Raw genomic sequence first — 21,789 nt, 5'->3', positions numbered from 1 at the left:
GCAACAATGCTAATATGTAGCATCTTTTGAAAAGTCACCTGCTAAAGAATGAAGAGTGCTTACTCTGCATGTCAACATCTCCGTTCGGTGCCACGCCCACAAAATGCAGAGGCAACCATTTCCATATCAACACCGTATGAAAAAAATAGTCAACAACAGAAGGAGAAAACGTCCGCCGGAACCTACCACATAGTGAAGGACATACACTATTTGATTTCCTATTATGCAGCTCATTTTTATTTGACACTTATTGAAATATCTTGTGTGACGTCATGCACCAAAGTGCACTTTATTTGTTTTAAACTATTGTAGTGGCGTTCTGTACAAAAAGTGCACTTTAATTTAGTGTTGTTTTGATAAGTCATCTTAATGACATCATGCACAAAAGTGCACTTGTTTTAAAATGTCTCTGACAATCTTGCACTTTCTGTTTTGGAAATGACATGAATGTTTGTGCCACTGCTTAATAACTGTTTAACAAATACACTTTTAGTTGTGATTTCCCTCTCTGCATGAACGTTTAAAATGAGCATATATTAATGCAGTATGAAGAAGAATGTTTTAATGTAGACACATAGAATTATCATACTGCTGTGATTATATGCATCAAGTGTTCATTCAAGGTTAAGGCAAAATATCCAGATATATAAAATATTTCATACTGATATATATCCGCGGCTTATAGTGTGGTGTGGCTATTATATGTAAAAAAAAAATTGTTGGATCTGGCTTAAATACCGGTGCGCTCTATAGCCCGGAAAATACAGTAGCTAACTAACTGATGACATAATAATCAGCATGAATGGACAACCTGAGCAAGACGGAACTTACTTTTCAGACTTTCCTATTGAGGAGGAGCAAGTGTTGTTTGTTTTTCCATGGAGATGTTACTGTGTGTGTGTGTGTGTGTGTGTGTGTGTGTGGACTTACCAGCTCCCTTCATGGCTCCACGAAGCTTCTGGACGTCTGCCTCGGGGTCGAACCCAGAAGCCTCAGTCACTGTTCCACGTTTTCCAATCTAGTCATTAAAAAAAAAAAAAAAGGGTTTACAGCAGTGAGGAAAATCCAGTGACTCTCCAGTTTGATATACCACACTCCTATGCAAACATCTGAATATTTCATGACACATTACTGCACATCTTATCATTCTCATTAGTTGGCATGGTTTGGTTCTTTCTGACGTGGTAAACAAAACATACAAGCTTTCAAGGAATTAAAAATGAAATTAAAATGAGAGGTGATGGTTTAAGGCAGGGGTCGGCAACCCGCGGCTCCGGAGCCGCATGCGGCTCTTTGATCACTCTGATGCGGCTCAGCAGCTTACTTGCTGAACCCCCCAATTTTCCCGTGAGACTTCCGGATTTCAGTGCCTCTCGCAGAAAACTCCCGGGATTGATATTCACCGTTTTTCACCCTTACAGCTATAATAAGGGCGTGCCATGATGATACAACATTTGGTGCTCTCTACAACCTGTATTAACAGCGTGCCAGCCCAACACTTGTTATACAATATACACCTTCTGCTTGCACACGTACGTGACAGCAAGGCATACTTTGTCAACAGCCACACAGGTTACACTGACGGTGACCATATAAAACAACTTTAACACTCTTACTAATAATGCGCCACACTTTGAACCAAAACCAAACAAGAATGACAAACACATTTCGGCAGAACATCTGCACCTTAACACAACATAAACACAACAGAACAAACACCCAGAATCCCATGCAGCCCTAACTCTTCCGGGATACATTATACACCCCTGCTACCACCAAACCCCGCTCCCACCCCAACCCTGCTCCCTCACACATCAACCCCCCCCCCCCCCCTCTCTCTGTGCGTCGGTTGAGGTGGGCGGGGTTTGGTAGCGGGGGGTGTATAATGTATCCCGGAAGAGTTAGGGCTGCATGGGATTCTGGGTATTTGTCCTGTTGTGTTTATGTTGTGTTACTGTGCAGATGTTCTCCCGAAATGTGTTTGTCATTCTTGTTTGGTGTGGGTTCACAGTGTGGCGCATTATTAGTAAGAGTGTTATAGTTTTTTTTATACCGCCACCGTCAGTGTAACCTGTGTGGTTGTTGACCAAGTATGCCTTGCTGTCACCTACGTGAGCAAGCGAAAACACCATACAACGTGTGGCTGATCAGGCACGCTGGTTGTAGTGGGTGCTATATGCTGTGCCATCACGGCACGCATGACGCTGACAAGCGCCATCCATTTACAACCCGCGTGCCGCACCAGCTTTCAAATTCCATATAAAAGGTGTGGGCAGCGTGCCTGAGACTCCTGGTTTATACATAGCACAAAGCAAAAAGAAAATTTTGTATGGAGTGTTATTCATTTAAAATTTCAAAAAAATTTGCGGCTCCCATTGTTTTCTATAATTTGCGAAACTGGTCAAAATGGCTCTTTGACTGGTAAAGGTTGCCGACCCCTGGTTTAAGGCAATTGCCTACAGCGGCATCCTCTAGGGGGCGTCGCGAGAATGAGAGTGGAGAAAAAAAGATTTCACCTTTTATTTTTAATTCATCCATCCATCCATTTTCTACCACTTGTCCCTTATTGGGGTTGCGGGGGGGTGCTGGAGCCTATCTCAGCTGCATTCGGGCGGAAGGCGGGGTACACCCAGGACAAGTCGCCACCTCATCGCAGGGCCAACACAGATAGACAGACAACATTCACACACTAGGGACCATTTAGTGTTGCCAATCAACCTATCCCCAGGTGCATGTCTTTGAAGGTGGGAGGAAGCCGGAGTACCTGGAGGGAACCCACACAGTCACGGGGAGAACATGCAAACTCCACACAAAACAATCCCGAGCCCGGGATTGAACTCAGGACTACTCAGGACCTTCGTATTGTGTACCTCACATTATTACCTGTCACTCTTTAAAACTCCTTGTGCAGAATTGAATGTTTTTTATTTTAATGTTTACAGTATTTTTCGGAGTATAAGTCGCACCGGAGTATAAGTCGCACCTGCCGAAAATGCATAATAAAGAAGGAAAAAAAACATATATAAGTCGCACTGGAGCCCGGCCAAACTATGAAAAATACTGCGACTTATAGTCCGAAAAATACGGTACTTAAGTTTGAAGCAAAGGTGGCAATACTAATCGCCACATTTGGCGAGGCGTGTTTTAAAGCAACACTTGAAGCGTGGTGCTTCCTTGTTTAAAGCGTCACCTTTATCGTTAAGTTTTGAAGCCCAAATACCTCCATATTGTGAGGGAAGTCTTGTCTTGGTTTTTTCTGTCTTGTGATTTACATGTTTTATTTTGAAAAGCAACTCCTCTTGTTTCAGATCACGGGTCCTTCCTCTTGTGTCACCAGTCTGACGTCATTCCTGACCCTTGATTGTTTCCACCTGTTTCCCATTACCCTCATGTTCTTTATAAGCCCATGCCTCCCCTTGTTCTGTGCCAGATTGTCTCGAGCTTTCGTGCCTGTCTTGCGTTCCATGTTCATGTTCATGTCCATGCCTTGCCTTGTCCCACGTCTACGTCCTTGTTTCCAGAATATCCCACGCTGTAATTTTGAATTCACTTTTTCTCCTCCCTCAGAGCGACTTTTGTTATTCAGCCTTTTTTCTACCGCAGTGGTGAGTTATAGTTTTTCCCTAATGATCTTTCCTCAAAGTTTTTGAGTGATTTTTTTGTTTAAATTTATTAGAGTAGTAAGTTTTATAGTCTTTATTTTCTTCCTCCTGTTGGAGCGTTTTTTGTTAAAGTTTTTTGATAACAGATACGGTGCTAATTATAATTGTCCTTATTTTTGTATTTCCTCCTTTTGGAGTGATTTTCGGTTTTTCCCTTTTGGAACATTTTTTCGATATCTATTTTGTCATTTCATAGTATTTGGATTTACTCTGCTCTGGAGGCTTAAAGAGTTTTTCAAAATAAAAGCTTTATTTAGAATCACATCTCTGCATCTGAGTCCCTTCCTTCGTTCAAGCCTGACACATATTGTGCTTCCTGCACCCTCTTTATTAACCAGTAGAATTGTCCTTTTTTGACATTCTTCCTCTCCAAGATGTTATTTTTTGTAGGCACGTTGTGTGTGCGTTTTGACACCCTCAACATCATGCTCCTCGCCTTGTAGTCATTTCCGCAGATGAAAGAAACGGTACCGGTACTTTTCAAAGGCAGTATAGTACCGATTTCAATCAATTAGTATTGCGGTACTTTATTAGTACCGGTATACTGTACAACCCTACTCCATTCCCTATTACTGTATTTTTCGGAGTATAAATCGCTCCAGAGTATAAGTCGCTCCAGAGTATAAGTCGCACCGGCCGAAAATGCATAATAAAGAAGGGAAAAAACATATATAAGTCGCACTGGAGTATAAGTCGCATTTTTTGGGGAAACGTATTTGATAAAAGCCAACACCAAGAATAGACATTTGAAAGGCAATTTAAAATAAATAAAGAATAGTGAACAACAGGCTGAATAAGTGTACGTTATATGAGGCATAAATAACCAACTGGTATGTTAACGTAACATATTATGGTAAGAGTCATTCAAATAACTATAACATATAGAACATGCTATACGTTTACCAAACAATCTGTCACTCCTAATCGCTAATTCCCATGAAATCTTATACGTCTAGTCCAGGGGTCGGCAACCCAAAATGTTGAAAGAGCCATATTGGACCAAAAATACAAAAACAAATCTGTCTGGAGCCGCAAAAAATGAAAAGCCATGTGTCATGAGATATAAATTGAATTAAGATGACTTAATGGAAACTAAATGAGCTCAAATATAGCTACAAATGAGGCATAATGATGCAATATGTACATATAGCTAGCCTAAATAACATGTTAGCATCGATTAGCTTGCAGTCATGCAGTGACCAAATATGTCTGATTAGCACTCCACACAAGTCAATAACATCAACGAAACTCACCTTTGTGCATTCATGCACAACGTTAAAAGTTTGGTGGACAAAATGAGACAGAAAAAGAAGTGGCATAAAACACGTCCCCGAAAGTCGGAGAAAGCTGTACATGTAAACAAACTACGGTGGGTTCAAGGACCGCCAAAATTAGTAGGACAAAACGGCGCTCGCCAAATACTCGAATCAGTGAAGCATGTTTTATATAAACAGTGTGCTTTATAACAATTAGGGAGGTTTGTGTCATGGTTGTCCTCCTGCAGAAACCATATTTAAACAAAAAATATATTTTTTTCCCCTCATCTTTTTCCACTTTTCATACATTTTTGAAAAAGCTCCAGAGAGCCACCAGGGCGGCGCTAAAGAGCCGCATGCGGCTCTAGAGCCGCGGTTTGCCGACCCCTGGTCTAGTCTCTTACGTGAATGAGATACATAATATTATTTGATATTTTACGCTAATGTGTTAATAATTTCACACATAAGTCGCTCCTGAGTATAAGTCGCACCCCCGGCCAAACTATGAAAAAAACTGCGACTTATAGTCCGAAAAATACGGTAATCGTTTAGTCATTGCAGTCCTGTGGTTCCTACAAGGAGGAAAAGCAGATTTTGCTAAAATTGAAAAATAATAATAGTTAATGTCGTGATCTGTGCCATTATTGTGGTTTTTGTTGCGTTGGATCGTTGACGGCTTTGCTCCATCAGACTGCGACATTCTTTCTTTGTGCTTTGCGTCTTTCATTTGCGTTGTAGTTCACACGATGCAACTTCTTCTTTTCATCATGCTTTCAAATTTTAAACAAAAAGAGCATGTTACAAAACAAATAACTACGGAGTAAAAATATCTAACATGACACTAGAAGGCTGATGTAAGTTCAGACAACAGTTTCATAGTAACATGTAGTAGTATTTTATATGTTTTTATCGGAAAACATGATATACATTATATAGTATAGTATCTTTGTATGTTTTCCATGTAATTAATTAAGTATTCCGAGTTTTAACAGTACAGGCCAAAAGTTTGGACAAACCTTCTCATTCAATGCGTTTTCTTTATTTTCATGACTATTTACATTGTAGATTGTCATTGAAGGCATCAAAACTATGAATGAACACATGCGGAGTTGTGTACTTAACAAAAAAGGTGAAATAACAGAAAACATGTTTTATATTCTAGTTCCTTCAAAATAGCCACCCTTTGCTCTGATTACTGCTTTGCACACTCTTGGCATTCTCTCGATGAGCTTCAAGAAGTAGTCACCTGCAAGGGTTTTCACTTCACAGGTGTCATAGTTTTGATGCCTTCAGTGACAATCTACAATGTAAATAGTCATGAAAATAAAGAAAACACATTAAAATGAGAAGGTGTGTCCAAACTTTTGGCCTGTACTGTATATTTTATGTAATTTGTTTTAGATTAAGTAAATTTTTAGTTATTCTCCAGGTTGGAAGCCTCAAAGGTGGCATTTTTCCTCAATCCTTAGTGCCAGTTTTCTTCTTGTTCAAACTGGTGTAAAGCACATTTTGCATGAAAAAAAAAAGTGCAACAGTTACAACTTTCACCATGATTGTTTTTTTTATTTATTTTCGGATTAGCTGGAAGAAATCACTTGATTTTATTCTAATACTGATTTAGTTTACATAGAACAGGGGTCGGCAACCCGCGGCTCCGGAGCCGCATGCGGCTCTTTGATCACTCTGATGCGGCTCAGCAGCTTACTTGCTGAACCCCCCAATTTTCCCGTGAGACTTACGGATTGCAGTGCCTCTCGCAGAAAACTCCCGGGATTAATATTCACCGATTTTCACCCTTACAGCTATAATAAGGGCATGCCATGATGGTACAACATTTGGCACACTCTACAATCTGTATTAACAGCGTGCCAGCCTAACAATTGCTATACAATATACATCTTCTGATTGCACACGTACGTGACAGCAAGGCATACTTGGTCAACAGCCACACAGGTTACACTGACGGTGACCATATAAAACAACTTTAACACTCTTACTAATAATGCGCCACACTTTGAACCAAAACCAAACAAGAATGACAAACACATTTCGGGAGAACATCTGCACCTTAACACAACATAAACACAACAGAACAAATACCCAGAATCCCATGCAGCCCTGACTCTTCCGGGCTACACCCCAAGCCTGCTCCCTCACACATCAACCCCCCCCCCCCTCTCTGTGCGTCGGTTGAGGTGGGCGGGGTTTGGTAGCACGGGTGTATAATGTATCCCGGAAGAGTTAGGGCTGCATGGGATTCTGGGTATTTGTCCTGTTGTGTTTATGTTGTGTTACGGTGCAGATGTTCTCCCGAAATGTGTTTGTCATTCTTGTTTGGTGTGGGTTCACAGTGTGGTGCATTATTAGTAAGAGTGTTAAAGTTTTTTTTATACCGCCACTGTTGGAATAATTGTTTGTAAGTTATCACAAAAGAAACGTTGTATTATGAATGCTATCTTTCGAGGCCTAACAAGAGGAAGAAGGCTCGTGAAACGCCACTGTGATTTCAACACGGACAGATGGCAGGATCTGCTCAACTTCCAGAGGAACTCTCTTTGAAGTGTTAAACGAACTCTCTTTGAAGTATTTTACAAACTCTCTTCCAACTGTTTGGTGACCGAGGTCAACGCTATTTACGACCCGCTGCCCTTTTGAAGCAACTGTGGTCAGGAGACGGGAGGGGTTATCCATTGTCCTCCAACACCTGCCCCAGCTGGATCCAGGAAGAGCCCAAGCCCGAGAAATCCCACTTCTTGGTCTTCAAAGCGACCGAAAACAATGACTGTTTTACATACTCCCCATTCCTGCTGAGACATGTGTTGGTGCGTGAACATTGAATATTGTAATAAAGAGGAGACGAAAACCTTCTTCGTCAGAGCGTGGTGCAGGACTGTACAGAGAGTGCAGTGGCCATGTCTCTCCTCAATATTGAGTCCAAATTTAATTCTGTCTCTGTTTGATTCCTTGCCTTTTGTCTTGTTTAATAGATGTCCTCAGTGTTTGAACGTGACAGCCACCGTCAGTGTAACCTGTGTGGTTGTTGAACAAGTATGCCTTGCTGTTACCTACGTGAGCAAGCGGAAGCCCCATTCAACATGTGGCTGATCAGGCACGCTGGTTGTAGTGGGCGCTATATGCTGTACCATCACGGCACGCATGACGCTGACACGCGCTATTCAATTAAAACCTGCGTGCCGCACCAGCTTAACATTTCCATATAAAGGTGTGGGCAGCGTGTCTGAGACCCCTGGTGTATACATAGCACAAAGCAAAAAAAAAAACTTTGTATGCAGTGTTATTTCATTTAAAATTTCAAAAATGTTTGCGGCTCCCATTGTTTTCTATAATTTGTGAAACTGGTCAAAATGGCTCTTTGACTGGTAAAGGTTGCCGACCCCTGACATAGAATATGGCTTAACCTGCATTACTGCGGTTAAAAAATGTTTTTTTGTTTCATTGTTTGCGACCGCTTTGCTCCGTCAACACAATCTTAAGTAGGAGCAATTACATGAAATTTACGCAAATGCACATACTTACCGCTGCCATTGTAGGATAATCGGGTGATATCTTAAACTGGAGTTGAGTCAAGCTGCAAAATAAGAATGGAAGTGTTTGTTATTAATGTATTATTGCTCACTGAACCCATTGACCCCTTATCAATAATACATGCACTTTAGAGCATCTCTTGCGTCCCTGCTAATCCAATTAAGCATTGTTTTCTGTTTCTGTTGTTGCACACACCTGTAATTAAATCAACCCATGGCTTCACTGGGTCATCTTACACTCTGCCGTGGCTGCATTATGGCTGTTTCGTTGTAAGCGTGTGGTATTTGTAGACAAACATGCAAATATAGTACACATGCACACCACATATTTACAAAAGGCGTCAGCACACATTTGAGTGTTTAGGGCAGCGTTTTTCAACCTTTACTGAGCCAAGGCACATTTTTTTTCCATTGAAACAATTCTGAGGCACGCCACCAGCAGAGTTTCATTAAAAAATGAAACTCAGCAGCCGATATTGACAATAAAAAGTCGTTCTCGCAATCGTTTGATATGAATTCCAACCAAAACCAAGCATGCATCACTATAGCCCGTCTCAAAGTAGGTGTACTGTCACCACCTGTCACATCAGGCCTTGACTTATTTGGAGTATTTTGTTTTTTTCCTGTGTGTAGTGTTTTAGTTCTTGTCTTACGCTCCTATTTTGTTGTTGATTGTCACGTCATTTACGGATGTACTTTGTGGACGCCGTCTGCTCCACACGCTGTAAGTCTTTGCTGTCGTCCAGCATAGGGATGTCCCGATCCGATATTTGGATCGGATCGGCCGCCGATATTTGCCAAAAAATGCGTATCGGCAAGGCATGGGAAAATGTCGATCCAGATCCAGTTTTTTTTTTTTTAAAACTACGGTCCGTGTTTTCCAACGCACTGATTTAAATAATACATTCCACTTTTCTGCTGCTCCCTAATTTCCGTTCCGCATTTTCCAGCACACCTTCAACACATCCACAGGTCTGTGGATTCTCACGCAGTTGCTTTTAGCTGCGGGCATTACACGACAGGCTCTTCTCACTCTTTCCTGTGTCTCCCTCTCACAGACAGCAAGCGCACCTTCTTACACACGTCACGTCATACATCACATACGTATACGTCCTCTTCGAGCAGAGAGGTAGCAGCATGGCTAACGTTAGCTGTGATGCTAGCGCAGCCGCTAAAGTACGCGCCTGTGCAATTGCGCACGGCAAATCTATGCCACGCACAAAATCAAATAAAAAAATAAGCGCATAACAATTTTCGACACACGGACACGACAGAGAAAACAGTTTTCGTCATCATTGTTCAAATATTGTAACGTCTGCCGAGACGCTTATCTCCGTTCGGTGCCACACGTCCACACCATCAAAATGCCGAGGCAAACATTTCCAGATCAACACCGTATGAAAAAAATAGTGATTTTTTTAGTTGTGATTTCCTTCTCTGCATGAAAGTTTAAAAGTAGCATATATCAATGCAGTATGAAGAAGAATGTTTTAATGTAGACACATAGAATCATCATACTGCTGTGATTATATGCATCAAGTGTTCATTCAAGGCTAAGGCAAAATATCGAGATATATATCGTGTATCGCAATATGGCCTTAAAATATCGCAATATTAAAAAAAGGCCATATCGCCCAGCCCTAGTTCAATGATGCCATTTCTGTTTGTCATGTATAATTTTGTCTATTTTGTGTTTATCCTTGAATAAACAGGTCAGTTTCTTGTTACCAACCATTGTGTATTATTCAAACTCCCCTAATTCAGCTGGCTAGTTGTTATCAAGAGTACTGAAACCCTTTTCAACATGATTCTGACAACTAAGTAGGCTAAATAACTTTAATACATGCTCGGATAGGCCAGTATCGGTCAGTATCGGTATCGGATCGGAAGTGCAAAAACAATATCGGTATCGGATCGGAAGTGCAAAAACCTGGATCGGGACATCCCTAGTCCAGCATTCTGTTTTTGTTTACTTTGCTGCCAGTTCAGTTTTAGTTTTGCATAGCCTTCCCTAAGCTTCCATTCCTTTTCTTAGCGGCACTCGCCTTTAGTTTATTTTTGGTTTAAGCATTAACTCCTTTTTAGACTTAGACAAACTTTAATGATCCACAAGGGAAATTGTTCAACACAGTAGCTCAGTTACAATGATGGAAAGTGTAAGGATGGAAAGGACAATGCAGGTATAAATAGACTAAATATAGCGATATAAAATATAACATATATACGAATATATACATAATATGTGTACAGTATATTATATTATGTCTGTAACAATTACCATGTACAATATTACAGTATATGTGACAGCTGCAGCATAAGATAGAGAGTAGATCCAGCAGAAAATAGACAAACCATTGTCGTCATTCCCGACATCTACCAAGCAATTAGCTACCTGCTGCCACCTACTGATATGGAAGAGTATTACACGGTTACTCTGCCGAGCTCTAGACAGCACCGACACTCAACAACGGTACATTTACGTATTTTAATTACTGGTTTGCAAAAAATATTTTTAACCCAATTAGGTAAAATTACATAAACTCCCACAGTACACCAGACAATATCTCACGGCAAACTACCCTATTTTTTTGGACTATAAGTCGCTTTTTTTTTTCATAGTTTGGCCGGGGGTGCGACTTATACTCAGGAGCGACTTATGTGTGAAATTATTAACACACTACCGTAAATCAAATAATATTATTTATCTCATTCACGTAAGAGACTAGACGTATAAGATTTCATGGGATTTAGCGATTAGGAGTGACAGATTGTTTAGTAAACGTATAGCATGTTCTATATGTTATAGTTATTTGAATGACTCTTACCATAATATGTTACGTTAACATACCAGTTGGTTATTTATGCCTCATATACCATACACTAGTGATGGGTCCGGCAACACCGATGCATCGGCGCATGCGTCGAGCTCATAGTACCGCTTTTAGAAAGTCACGTGACCGATCATGAGCTGTTTTGGTCACGTGACCGATACGCGAACTGTGTCGCACTCCCGCCTCCTCTGTGCCCTGTGAGCGGGTCTTTTCTACAGCCGGAGAAATAATAACTAAGAAGAGACGACTGAAGTGTTGATAACAACCAAACTTAACCCCCCCACCCCCTCCATATCCCACACCCCGGATTGTAAATAATGTAAATAATTCACTTGTGTGATGACTGTATTATGATGTTAGTATATATCTGTATCATTAATCAATTTAAGTGGACCCCGACTTAAACAAGTTGAAAAACTTATTGGGGGGTTACCATTTAGTGGTCAATTGTACGGAATATGTACTTCACTGTGCAATCTACTAATAAAAGTCTCAATCAATCAATGAAAGAAATCGTCTAAAATTGAATACGTTGGAAAAACTGTTGTTTTTTTTTAATAAAAATGTGTAAAAAATTAATTTAAAAAAATCCCAGTCCACAAGCATCCTCATTCACAACACATTCTCTTAGATTTCCATTTTATTATACATGTTCACATTTATTATTGACTGTATCTAAAAAAGATAAAAATATATTTTTATTTAAATGAAGATATGAAATAATCCTAAATGAAATACAATGACTTGGTTTATATTATTGTATATACTAGGTCATAAAATCAGTGTCAGTTGAGTCGGTCCATAGGTTGCCTGTAGGGATTTTTAATGTCCAGCGTATGTCAGTATTTAGCGACACAGTATCTACACAGTATCAATACAGTTTTGCAATGTGTCGAAACGCTTCATGACGCCTCATCAACCCATCACTACCATACACTTATTCAGCCTGTTGTTCACTATTCTTTATTTATTTTAAATTGCCTTTCAAATGTCTATTCTTGGTGTTGGGTTTTATCAAATACATTTCCCCAAAAATTGCGACTTATACTCGACTTATATACAGAGGTGGGTAGAGTAGCCAGAAATTGTACTCAAGTAAGAGTACTGTTACTTTAGAGATTTATTACTCAAGTAAAAGTAAGGAGTAGTCACCCAAATATTTACTTGAGTAAAAGTAAAAAGTATGTTGTGAAAAAACTACTCAAGTACTGAGTAACTGATGAGTAACATACACACTCATATATATATATATATATATATATATATATATATATATATATATATATATATATATATATATATATACATACCGTACATACATATACATTGATATATACAGTATATAATTTATATGTATTTATTTTGCTGTTTTTGTTTACATGTTAAAGATGTTTTAATGAATATACATGCATGTTTAACATATAGATTCCTTTCTTTCATGAAGACTAGAATATAAGTTGGTGTATTACCTGATTCTGATGACTTGCGTTGATTGTAATCAGACAGTAGTGATGATAACGTCCACGTTTTCAAATGGAGGAGAAGAAAAGTTCCTCCTTTCTGTCTGATACCACATGAAAGTGGTGGGTTTTTGGCATCTTATTTGTCCAGCTTCCATATTCGTTTTTATACACTTTACAAGAAATACATTGGCGTCAAACTCCTTAGCTTGCTAGCTTGTTTGCGTGGCTTTCGGAGACTCTTGTTTTGAAAGCGCAGGCGCGATGGAGCGGCACTTTTATTGTGAAGACAGGAACTGTGCAGTCAGTCTTTAGGCTTTTGACCGGATGTACGGTTGAAATAAAAAAGTATCTTTTTTTACTTCACACTTTTGATTGATTGATTGGAACTTTTATTAGTAGATTGCACAGTACAGTACACATTCCGTACAATTGACCACTAAATGGTAACACCCCAATAAGTTTTTCAACTTGTTTAAGTCAGGTCATGTGACCACCTGGCTCTGTTTGATTGGTCCAATGTCACCAGTGACTGCATCTGATTGGTGGAACGAAGTGAAACGTCACCAGTAAGGCAGGCACTTTGAAGGTCTGTCTGACAGACCAAAACAAACAAAGCGTGCATTAACAGATAGATAAAAATTAGTAGCGAGTAGCGAGCTGAATGTAGATAAAAGTAGCGGAGTAAAAGTAGCGTTCCTTCTCTATAAATATACTCAAGTAAAAGTAAAAGTATGTTGCATTAAAACTACTCTTAGAAGTACAATTTATCCCAAAAGTTACTCAAGTAGATGTAACGGAGTAAATGTAGCGCGTTACTACCCACCTCTGCTTATATATGTTTTTTCCTTCTTTATTATGCATTTTCGGCCGGTGCGACTTATACTCCGGAGCGACTTATACTCGGTATACGGTAGTGTGCCGCGGCACAGTGGTTTAGGGAATACAAACACAACCTGGTTTGTGTCATGGAGGAAAAACAGGTACGTGTATTGCAACTTAATGTGTTTATGGGGAGAAAAGTGCAGCCCTGATGATGTAATTACTATGCAATCACACAGAACATCCATCCATCCATCCATTTTTCTACCGCTTGTCCCTTTTGGGGTCAGCTCAGGTGAATGTCACAGGTGAACAAGGTGACATAAGAACACTATGCCACCATGTTGGCAATGTATATCACAGCTTGGCAAAAATTGCACGATATTCCTTAAAACGCGAATATACTCACAAAAAGACGGTGTTTTACATCCAGAAATGTGAACTTTTATTTTTACACTTGTAAAAACTGACCATTAACTCGCAATGAAGGTGGGCACACCCAAATGTGAGCATATAGTCCCGACCCTTATTACGTCAAACACGGACAAACTGTTCTCAAAAAGAGTAGTTGTGGTTACAAACTGAACAAAGAGGCTTACCTCGTCCTTGTCTAAACGGAGCCAGAAGACAGAATCCACCAGGAAAAAGTCACCTTTTTAACGGCCAAGCTGCCTTCGCGTCCTACCCTCTTGAATGTAGTTCTTCTTTTCCTTCTTGCACACTCCCCCTTTGAGTTGGGCCGATGCGTTCACGTACCACGTCAAAATCGGAAAGTAGCACGTTGTCTTTGACCATAACAATACGACGCGTGTTTCAAACGGAACCCGAGTTTGATCACGGAATGAAGTACACTTCATTCTGAATTAAGTACACTTCATTCATTAACGGTGTTACAAAAAAGATCAGTTAGAATAATACATAATGTTGTATATAGAGAACATACTTATTTACTTTATTTATTTATTTATTGAATCAAAAATAGTAAATACTGAAATTCCACGACATAGTGAATTTGCAAACAGCTACAATTATCATACTTGCCAACCCTCCCGAATTTTCCGGGAGACTCCCGAATTTCAGCGCCTCTCCCGAAAACCTCCCGGGACAAATATTCTCCCGAAAATCTCCCGATTTTCAGCCGGAGCTGGAGGCCAAACCCCCTCCAGCTCCATGCAGACCTGAGTGAGGACAGCCTTTTTTCATGACGGGAGGACAACAGGGTGACAAGAACTAAATCATCCAGACTAGAGATAAATTGTATTATTATGTTTACCTTACCTAAAAATAAATATATTTATTAATTTAAAAAAAAACAACTAAATACATTTTTACTATATTTTGCTAAAAACATCAAAATTAATTGTATTTTTATTTGTATTTTTTCTGACTCCTTATTACATCCAGCCATAGAATTATACATTAAAATAAACATATTTGAAATAATTCATTTTAAATTATCATAATAATTCATTTAAAATGACCATATTTAATTATTAAAATAATTGCTTGTTTATCAACAACTTTAGCATTTTATTCATTACATTTTGAAGCTCTCAGAAGTCAAGTTATGTTATATTCCTTAATATTTATTTATGCAAGTTTGAAGTATCAATTATCTAAACACAGTTTTGTTTGCATATTTTCAGGATATATATATATATATATATATATATATATATATATATATATATAAGAAATACTTGACTTGGTGAATTCTAGTTGTCAATATACTCCTCCCCTCTTAACCACGCCCCCACGCCCCACCCCCCACCTCCCGAAATCGGAGGTCTCAAGGTTGGCAAGTATATTGTATGGAAACAACGAAATTGGACAGCAATCCAGCTCAGTGCTTTTAAAACAAAACTACATGAAATAGTCTTAAGACATCAACAATAATAAAACAATTTAAAATTTAAAAACATAATACAATGTTAAAAGCATATTGCAGAGCAGATCTCTATCAGAGGTAAGCAAGTAATAAAGTGGTGAGTGTTCAGGTAAATGCAGAGTTTAGGGCAATAACAGCTCTAGGATAGAAACTGTTTTTAAGTCTATTTGTCCTTGCTTTGATGGTCTTATAGCGCCTCCCTGGGGGCAAGAGTTCAAGCCAGTGCTGACCTGGGTGGGATGAGTCCCTGAGGATGCTGTTTGCTCTCCTGTTGCAGTGTCTTTTATACAGGTCCTCTAGAGATGACAGACACTTAAGACCTTCAGTATATCAGTATGTGGAATTAAATTATGGAATGGATTAAGCAAAGAAACCAAACAACGTACTAATATGATCCACTTCAAGAAACTCTTCAAACTTTAAGTGTTTACAAAGTACAACAAAGAAGAAACATGATAAACATTCTGAATGTATCTCATCCATCCATTCATTTTCAAGATAATCTTACTCATCTCACCATATGAAATCTAACTTACTTCACCAATTATTATTTATGTATTTTTATTGTTATTACTTATGGAGTATATTGGGAATAAATTGACAACAGGAAGTGAACAAAACTTTTAGCAACTGCTATGTAAAGGGAAAGGGGTGAGATTAAATAAGCTCTGCTTCTTCCTACTCCTTTTTGAACATGTTGAATAGAGGAACTGGAAATTGTGATGTATCATGTAGTATGCATGCATGTTCCAAATAAACTCAAACTCAACTCAACTCAACTTATTAAAAGATATAAAGAGAAACAATCTTACCGGTATATTAAAAATGTAAACACAGTTATGTCCTGTTTATTTTTGGCGATGTCTCCCAAAGCAACGCTACCATTTTAACACCTGCCTATTTTTGCCTTTATAGCCATTTCAATTTACAGTATTATGCTGTAAAGAACGTAACATTTATTGTAATTTTTAATAATTTGATGGGTAGTTTGCTGTAAAGTTAAGTATTTTTATTTAGACAAAAACATGTTTGGAAAGTATGATAACATACTGTACTATTTGTTGCAATATTGGATACTATTAAAGTTGAAAAGGTATGCAATGTCAAGCAGTACATATATTTTTCTGTCAAAATGAAAAAAATCAATTACATTTAGTGAGAAAATATGAAGTACTTTATTGACACGTATAATTTCCAAGCTTTAGTTTTCAATTTACAGTATTATTATTATTATTATTATAGAGGTTTATTTGAAATAGGGACAGATACAAAAACATAGACATCTGAAACAGTTATCCAATGTATGCATCATATTATGCTGTAAAGAACGTAAAATGTATTGTCATTTTTAATAATTTGATGGGTAGTTTGCTGTAAAGTTAAGTATTTTTATTTAGACAAAACATGTTTGGAAAGTATGATAATATACTGTAATATTTGTGGCAATTTTGGATACTATTAAAGTTTAAAAGGTATGCAATGTATATTGAATGTATTTCTTCGTTTCCCTTTTCCGTACTCCCCTTTTGAGTTGTGCAGATGCGTTCACGCACCACGTCAAAATCGGAAAGTAGCACTTAAAGTTGACTTAAACTATATCAAAAATAACGACGCGTGTTTCAAACGGAACTCGAGTTTAATCACTTATTAAAAGAAATAATGAGAAACAACGTTGTATTAAAATTTTAAAACACAGTTATGTATTTTTTGTTTTTGGCGATGTCCCTCAAAGCAATGCTACCATTTTAACACCTGCCTATATGTTTACCTTTATAGCCGTTAAAAGGGAAATTATATATGTTTAGTTTGCTTTATTATTTTTTCAGTCAGTGGTTAACAAAATAAACAAACAGTTTTACATAAACAAACAGTTGTACATTCATAAATTGAAAATGTTGCAGACCGAAAGGGTTTAGGCTGAAGTTGAACACTTATTGCGCCTAACCCTATAAACAATGTCAAATACAAGATGAGCTTCCAAAAATTATGACATTTCCTTTGCACAGCATATTATAAATACACTTTGTACACAACATAAACACTGTTCAATTATATACACAGTGAAGACATGTGAAATATCCTTGTACACGTGTTAGTTAAACCTTTGTTCCAATTATATACTACATACAAACAATTATACTTCCATTATTATTTATATCCCACATTTAGTTTGTAATTAACATTGATCATAGTATTAACTACTGTGTTGATTCAAGAGTGATATATTTTTCCAGGACATTGGTCTTAAAATGTTTTTTAAATGTGTGAATGGGACTGGAACATTTTAAAGAATCATCCAAGCTGTTCCACAGATGAACCCCCCTGACAGAAACACATCTACTTGCTTTCTGAAAGACAGCTGAACCTCTGAGGTCATAGGGACTCTCCCTAGATTTGAACCTTTCCTGTAGACCAGTGATTTTCAACCACTGTGCCGCGGCCGTGAGATACAGTCTGGTGTGCCGTGGGAGATTATCTAATGTCACCTATTTGGGGTAAAAAAACATTTTTTGCAAACCAGTAATTATAGTCTGCAAATGATGTGTTGTTGTTGAGTGTCGGTGCTGTCTAGCGCTTGGCAGAGTAACCGTGTAATACTCTTTCATATCAGTAGGTGGCAGCAGGTAGCTAATTGCTTTGTAGATGTCGGAAACAGGCAGTGTGCAGGTAAAAAGGTTTCTAATGCTTAAACCAAAAATAAACAAAAGGTGAATGCCCCTAAGAAAGGGCATTGAAGCTTAGGGAAGGCTATGCAGAACGAAACTAAAACTGAACTGGCTACAAAGTAAACAAAAACAGAATGCTGGACGACAGCAAAGACTTACTGTGGAGCAAAGATGGTGTCCGCAATGTACATCCGAACATGACATGACAATCAACAATGTCCACGCAATGAAGGATAAAAACTACTGAAATATCCTTGATTGCTAAAACAAAGTAGATGCGGGAAATATCGCTCAAAGGAAGACATGAAACTGCTACAGGAAAATACCAAAAAAAGAGAAAAAGCCACCAAAATTGGAGCACAAGACAAGAACTAAAACACTACACACAGGAAAACAGCAAAAAGCTCCAAATAAGTCAGGGGGTGATGTGACAGGTGGTGCGGGGCCTCACCTGCCATCATGGAAAGAAAAAAAATGTAAAAAGAAAAAAAAAAATTTAATTGTTATTTGTATCCAGTGATTATACTATAAAGTTATTTTCCATTTAACTTCACCAGTTTTAGATTATTTTTATTCAAAATCGCTGAATTTTCACATTTGCCATTCAAATACTGAGAAGAGACGGTGCGGTGAACAGCAGCCAGTTGAGGCACGTCACTCAGTGCCTCAACATGGATTGCGCAATGACTCGGCTAACTGCTGGCCTGCTGTGCAGTGAGACTGTATTGCTATATGAACTATATTATACATTTCCATAGTTTAGTTAGCTGAGGTATATAATGTACAGTGTATTTTGTCAACAACTGTATGTGTGTAACGTATTTCTTGTGCTGAGCGATCATAAAACGGCTGCAAAAGACGCACTGGCTGAGGCTCGCCTCCTGCACCCCCGCCGTAGAATTGTTATATCAATTAAAGCCCACACTTAAACTTTCCACGTGCAAGATTGAATCTATTTAAAAAAAATATTTCATAAGAAGCCAAAAAGTGCAAAAACAATAATGTTGGTGTTGGAGGAGTTGTGAATGACTGCAGGGACACAACATTAGATACACCTGCAGACTGCAGGTGTACCTAATTCACAACTCCTCCAACACGAACATTATTGTTTTTACACTTTTTGGCTTCTTATTAAATAACTTTTGTAACCTATTTTCATGGGCTTTCCTCTTTGTGATGTTAAGTTCCTGTTATGCGCTGTTATACAGTATATGCCTTGAGCTCTTATTTTGAAGGCGCTAAGAGCGGAAGTGATGTCACGTTGCGGAGGTTTTTGAAAGAAATGTAAATAAAGTGGTCCTCGTGTAAACTGGAGCCTCCGTGTTTGTTATTTTGTAGTTTCATACAGTATAGGCGACATTTATAAACCCTCGGTTACACTTTTTTAAATAGATTCAATCTTGCACGTGGAAAGTTTAAGTGAGGGCTTTAGTTGTGGACTTAATTTCTAAGTAAAGGTAAGACCATAATAAGGTTTTTTTTTTATTAAATGTGCTTTTTTGTGTGCTACAGTTTGTATGTGTAAAGTTAAAGTTAAGTTAAAGTACCAATGATTGTCACACACACACTAGGTGTAATGAAATTTGTCCTCTGCATTTGACCCATCCCCTTGATCACCCCCTGGGAGGTGAGGGGAGCAGTGGGCAGCAGCGGCGCCGTGCCTGGGAATAATTTTTGGTGATTTAACCCCCAATTCTAACCCTTGATGCTGAGTGCCAAGCAGGGAAGAATGCTGGTATGAGCTTTTAAACATAACCCGTTAACTGCTGCCAATCAAATGGTGAATAAGATACTCTTTAGGGTTCATATGTTTGTAAATCTGACTGTGATGAAGTCAGTGCCTCACCAGCCATCAACCTCACCGCACGTCACTGCAGTACACCTACTTTGAGACAAGAGATATATTGATGCATCCTTGGTTATGGTTTAAAGTCATATCCAACAATAGCGACAACAACTTTTTTTTGTCAACTGAGTTTCGTTGTTTAATGATTTCTGCTGGTGGCGTGCCTCCGGATTTTGTCAACACAAAAAATGTGCCTTGGCTCAAAAAAGGTTGAAAATCACTGCTGTAGACACCCAGGCAGGATGAAGTTATGAGCTTTGTACGTCACAATAGCAGTGTTGAGGTCAACAAGATCGTGCATTTTTAATGTTTTTAATTTAATAAACAGATGTATGCTTAATTTACAACATGGGAACGAACAAGAAGTCAATTTCCGATCTTTTCTCGGTAGCGATTCTTCCCTGAACCACCGTCTTTAAACGCAACACCATTGGCCACTGACGTCAAACTTGATGGGAGGAAGAGAGAGTTATTGAACTACATTACCCACAATGCCTTGCGCGCTTTCAATCGGCAACAGCTCGGATGTTGCGATATCAGCCAGAGAACGCTGTGGTCGCACAGACTGATACATACTTTAAATGCCTTTCTTTAATGAGTGCCCTTTGAAAGAAAGACCCGGCCACATTTTTCGAGCGATATTCGAAACGAGACGCTGGCTTGAGGTGGTTTCGCGTTGACGTAAACGGGCTACTGCGTTAAGCTAAGTAAAAAAAAAAAAAAAAAAAAAAAAATCTGTTTTATTGTCAGCTGGTGTAATTAAATGGCGAAAGGCGCCGCTATGTGGCTCACGGCGCTCGACTGAGGATGGGAATAGTCGTCGAGGAAGGCCGTTCATCATTGGGACACATCGCACTGAAATACACTGTGGTCCTGAGGATAACCTGGATAACCTTACACGAAATGTCATAGAGCGTGAGTGGCTAGCATGGGAGCTAGCTGGGTGCAGAGCCTGTACGCCAATGTTGTCTGTAGCCGTCGCTCTTATAGTGTAAACACGCCGCTGAAAGGTGCATAGATGCAAGAAAATTACCCACAGATGCAATAGCCAGTACCGCTGCTGGTGTAATTCACTTACATAACAGCTCCATCTCTGGCTGTCACAAATGGGAAATTTGCCACCTCAAACAAAATCCTTATCTTAACTGATTTTTTTTTTTTTTTTTGCAAATAGACCTGCATTGCACAGCGCATCTCTGCTTTCGTCTGTGATCCACAGCACCGGTTGTCGCCCTTTTTTTTTTTCTTTTTTTTTTTTGGAGACGCACTATGAGGAAGTTTTTCGATTCCCGTCGGGAGTTGGTCAGCTCCGGACCGGGTTCCGGAGGTGGCAGCGGCTCCGGATCCAGTCATGCAGGAGGGAATTTCATCGGGAGAAACATCGCTGTCGGCAAGCATCAAGTCACCGTGGAGGAGATCATTGCTGAAGGTGAGATTGTTACTTCCGTGCAGGCTGTCGAGAAGAAGAGGAGTGTATTACCGTGTTTTCCGGACCATAGGGCGCACCGGATTATAAGGTGCACTGCCGATGAATGGGCTATTTTTGATCGTTTTCATATATAGGGCGCATTAACCCTTGTGTAATGTTCATTGTGTTGTTACTCAGCCAGCATTTGTGGGTCTGATGGACCCGTTGCATTTTGTGGCTTTTAATGCCTCACAATCAAACACTTTTATGTTCAAATATGTTTAAATCGGATAAGGTAAACATCTGTTCAGTATTTTAACATAAAAGTCTTTGATTGTGAGGCAGTAAAGTGAAGTGAATTATATTTATATAGCGCTTTTTCTCTAGTGACTCAAAGCACTTTAC

General features: G+C 38.9%; 2 protein-coding genes across 6 annotated transcripts in view; one reads left to right on the top strand and one right to left on the bottom strand.

The window, feature by feature from the left end:
• anxa4 (annexin A4) overlaps window positions 1–14,336 on the bottom strand; it is a 36,760-nt gene extending 22,424 nt beyond the window's left edge. The window contains exons 1-3 of the mRNA XM_061926770.2: window positions 14,176–14,336; window positions 8,456–8,507; window positions 931–1,018 (exon numbers count right to left, since the gene is read on the bottom strand). Coding sequence (XP_061782754.1) covers window positions 931–1,018; window positions 8,456–8,464 — 97 coding nt within the window. The 5' untranslated portion in view covers window positions 8,465–8,507; window positions 14,176–14,336. The remainder of the gene's footprint in view (window positions 1–930; window positions 1,019–8,455; window positions 8,508–14,175) is intronic.
• Window positions 14,337–20,447: 6,111 nt separating this feature from the next.
• LOC133574577 (AP2-associated protein kinase 1-like) overlaps window positions 20,448–21,789 on the top strand; it is a 61,229-nt gene continuing 59,887 nt past the window's right edge. For 3 of the 5 annotated variants that reach the window (XM_061926756.2, XM_061926753.2, XM_061926752.2), the window contains exon 1: window positions 20,448–21,405. In XM_061926756.2, the coding sequence (XP_061782740.1) occupies window positions 21,246–21,405 (160 nt within the window). In that variant the 5' untranslated portion in view covers window positions 20,448–21,245. The remainder of the gene's footprint in view (window positions 21,406–21,789) is intronic. The other 2 variants (XM_061926754.1, XM_061926755.1) reach the window with 1 other exon arrangement.

The sequence above is a fragment of the Nerophis lumbriciformis genome, linkage group LG32, assembly GCF_033978685.3.
Source record: "Nerophis lumbriciformis linkage group LG32, RoL_Nlum_v2.1, whole genome shotgun sequence".
Lineage (NCBI taxonomy): Eukaryota > Metazoa > Chordata > Actinopteri > Syngnathiformes > Syngnathidae > Nerophis > Nerophis lumbriciformis.
Note: the sequence above shows the minus strand (reverse complement) of the source record. Positions and strands in the feature narration are given on the sequence as shown.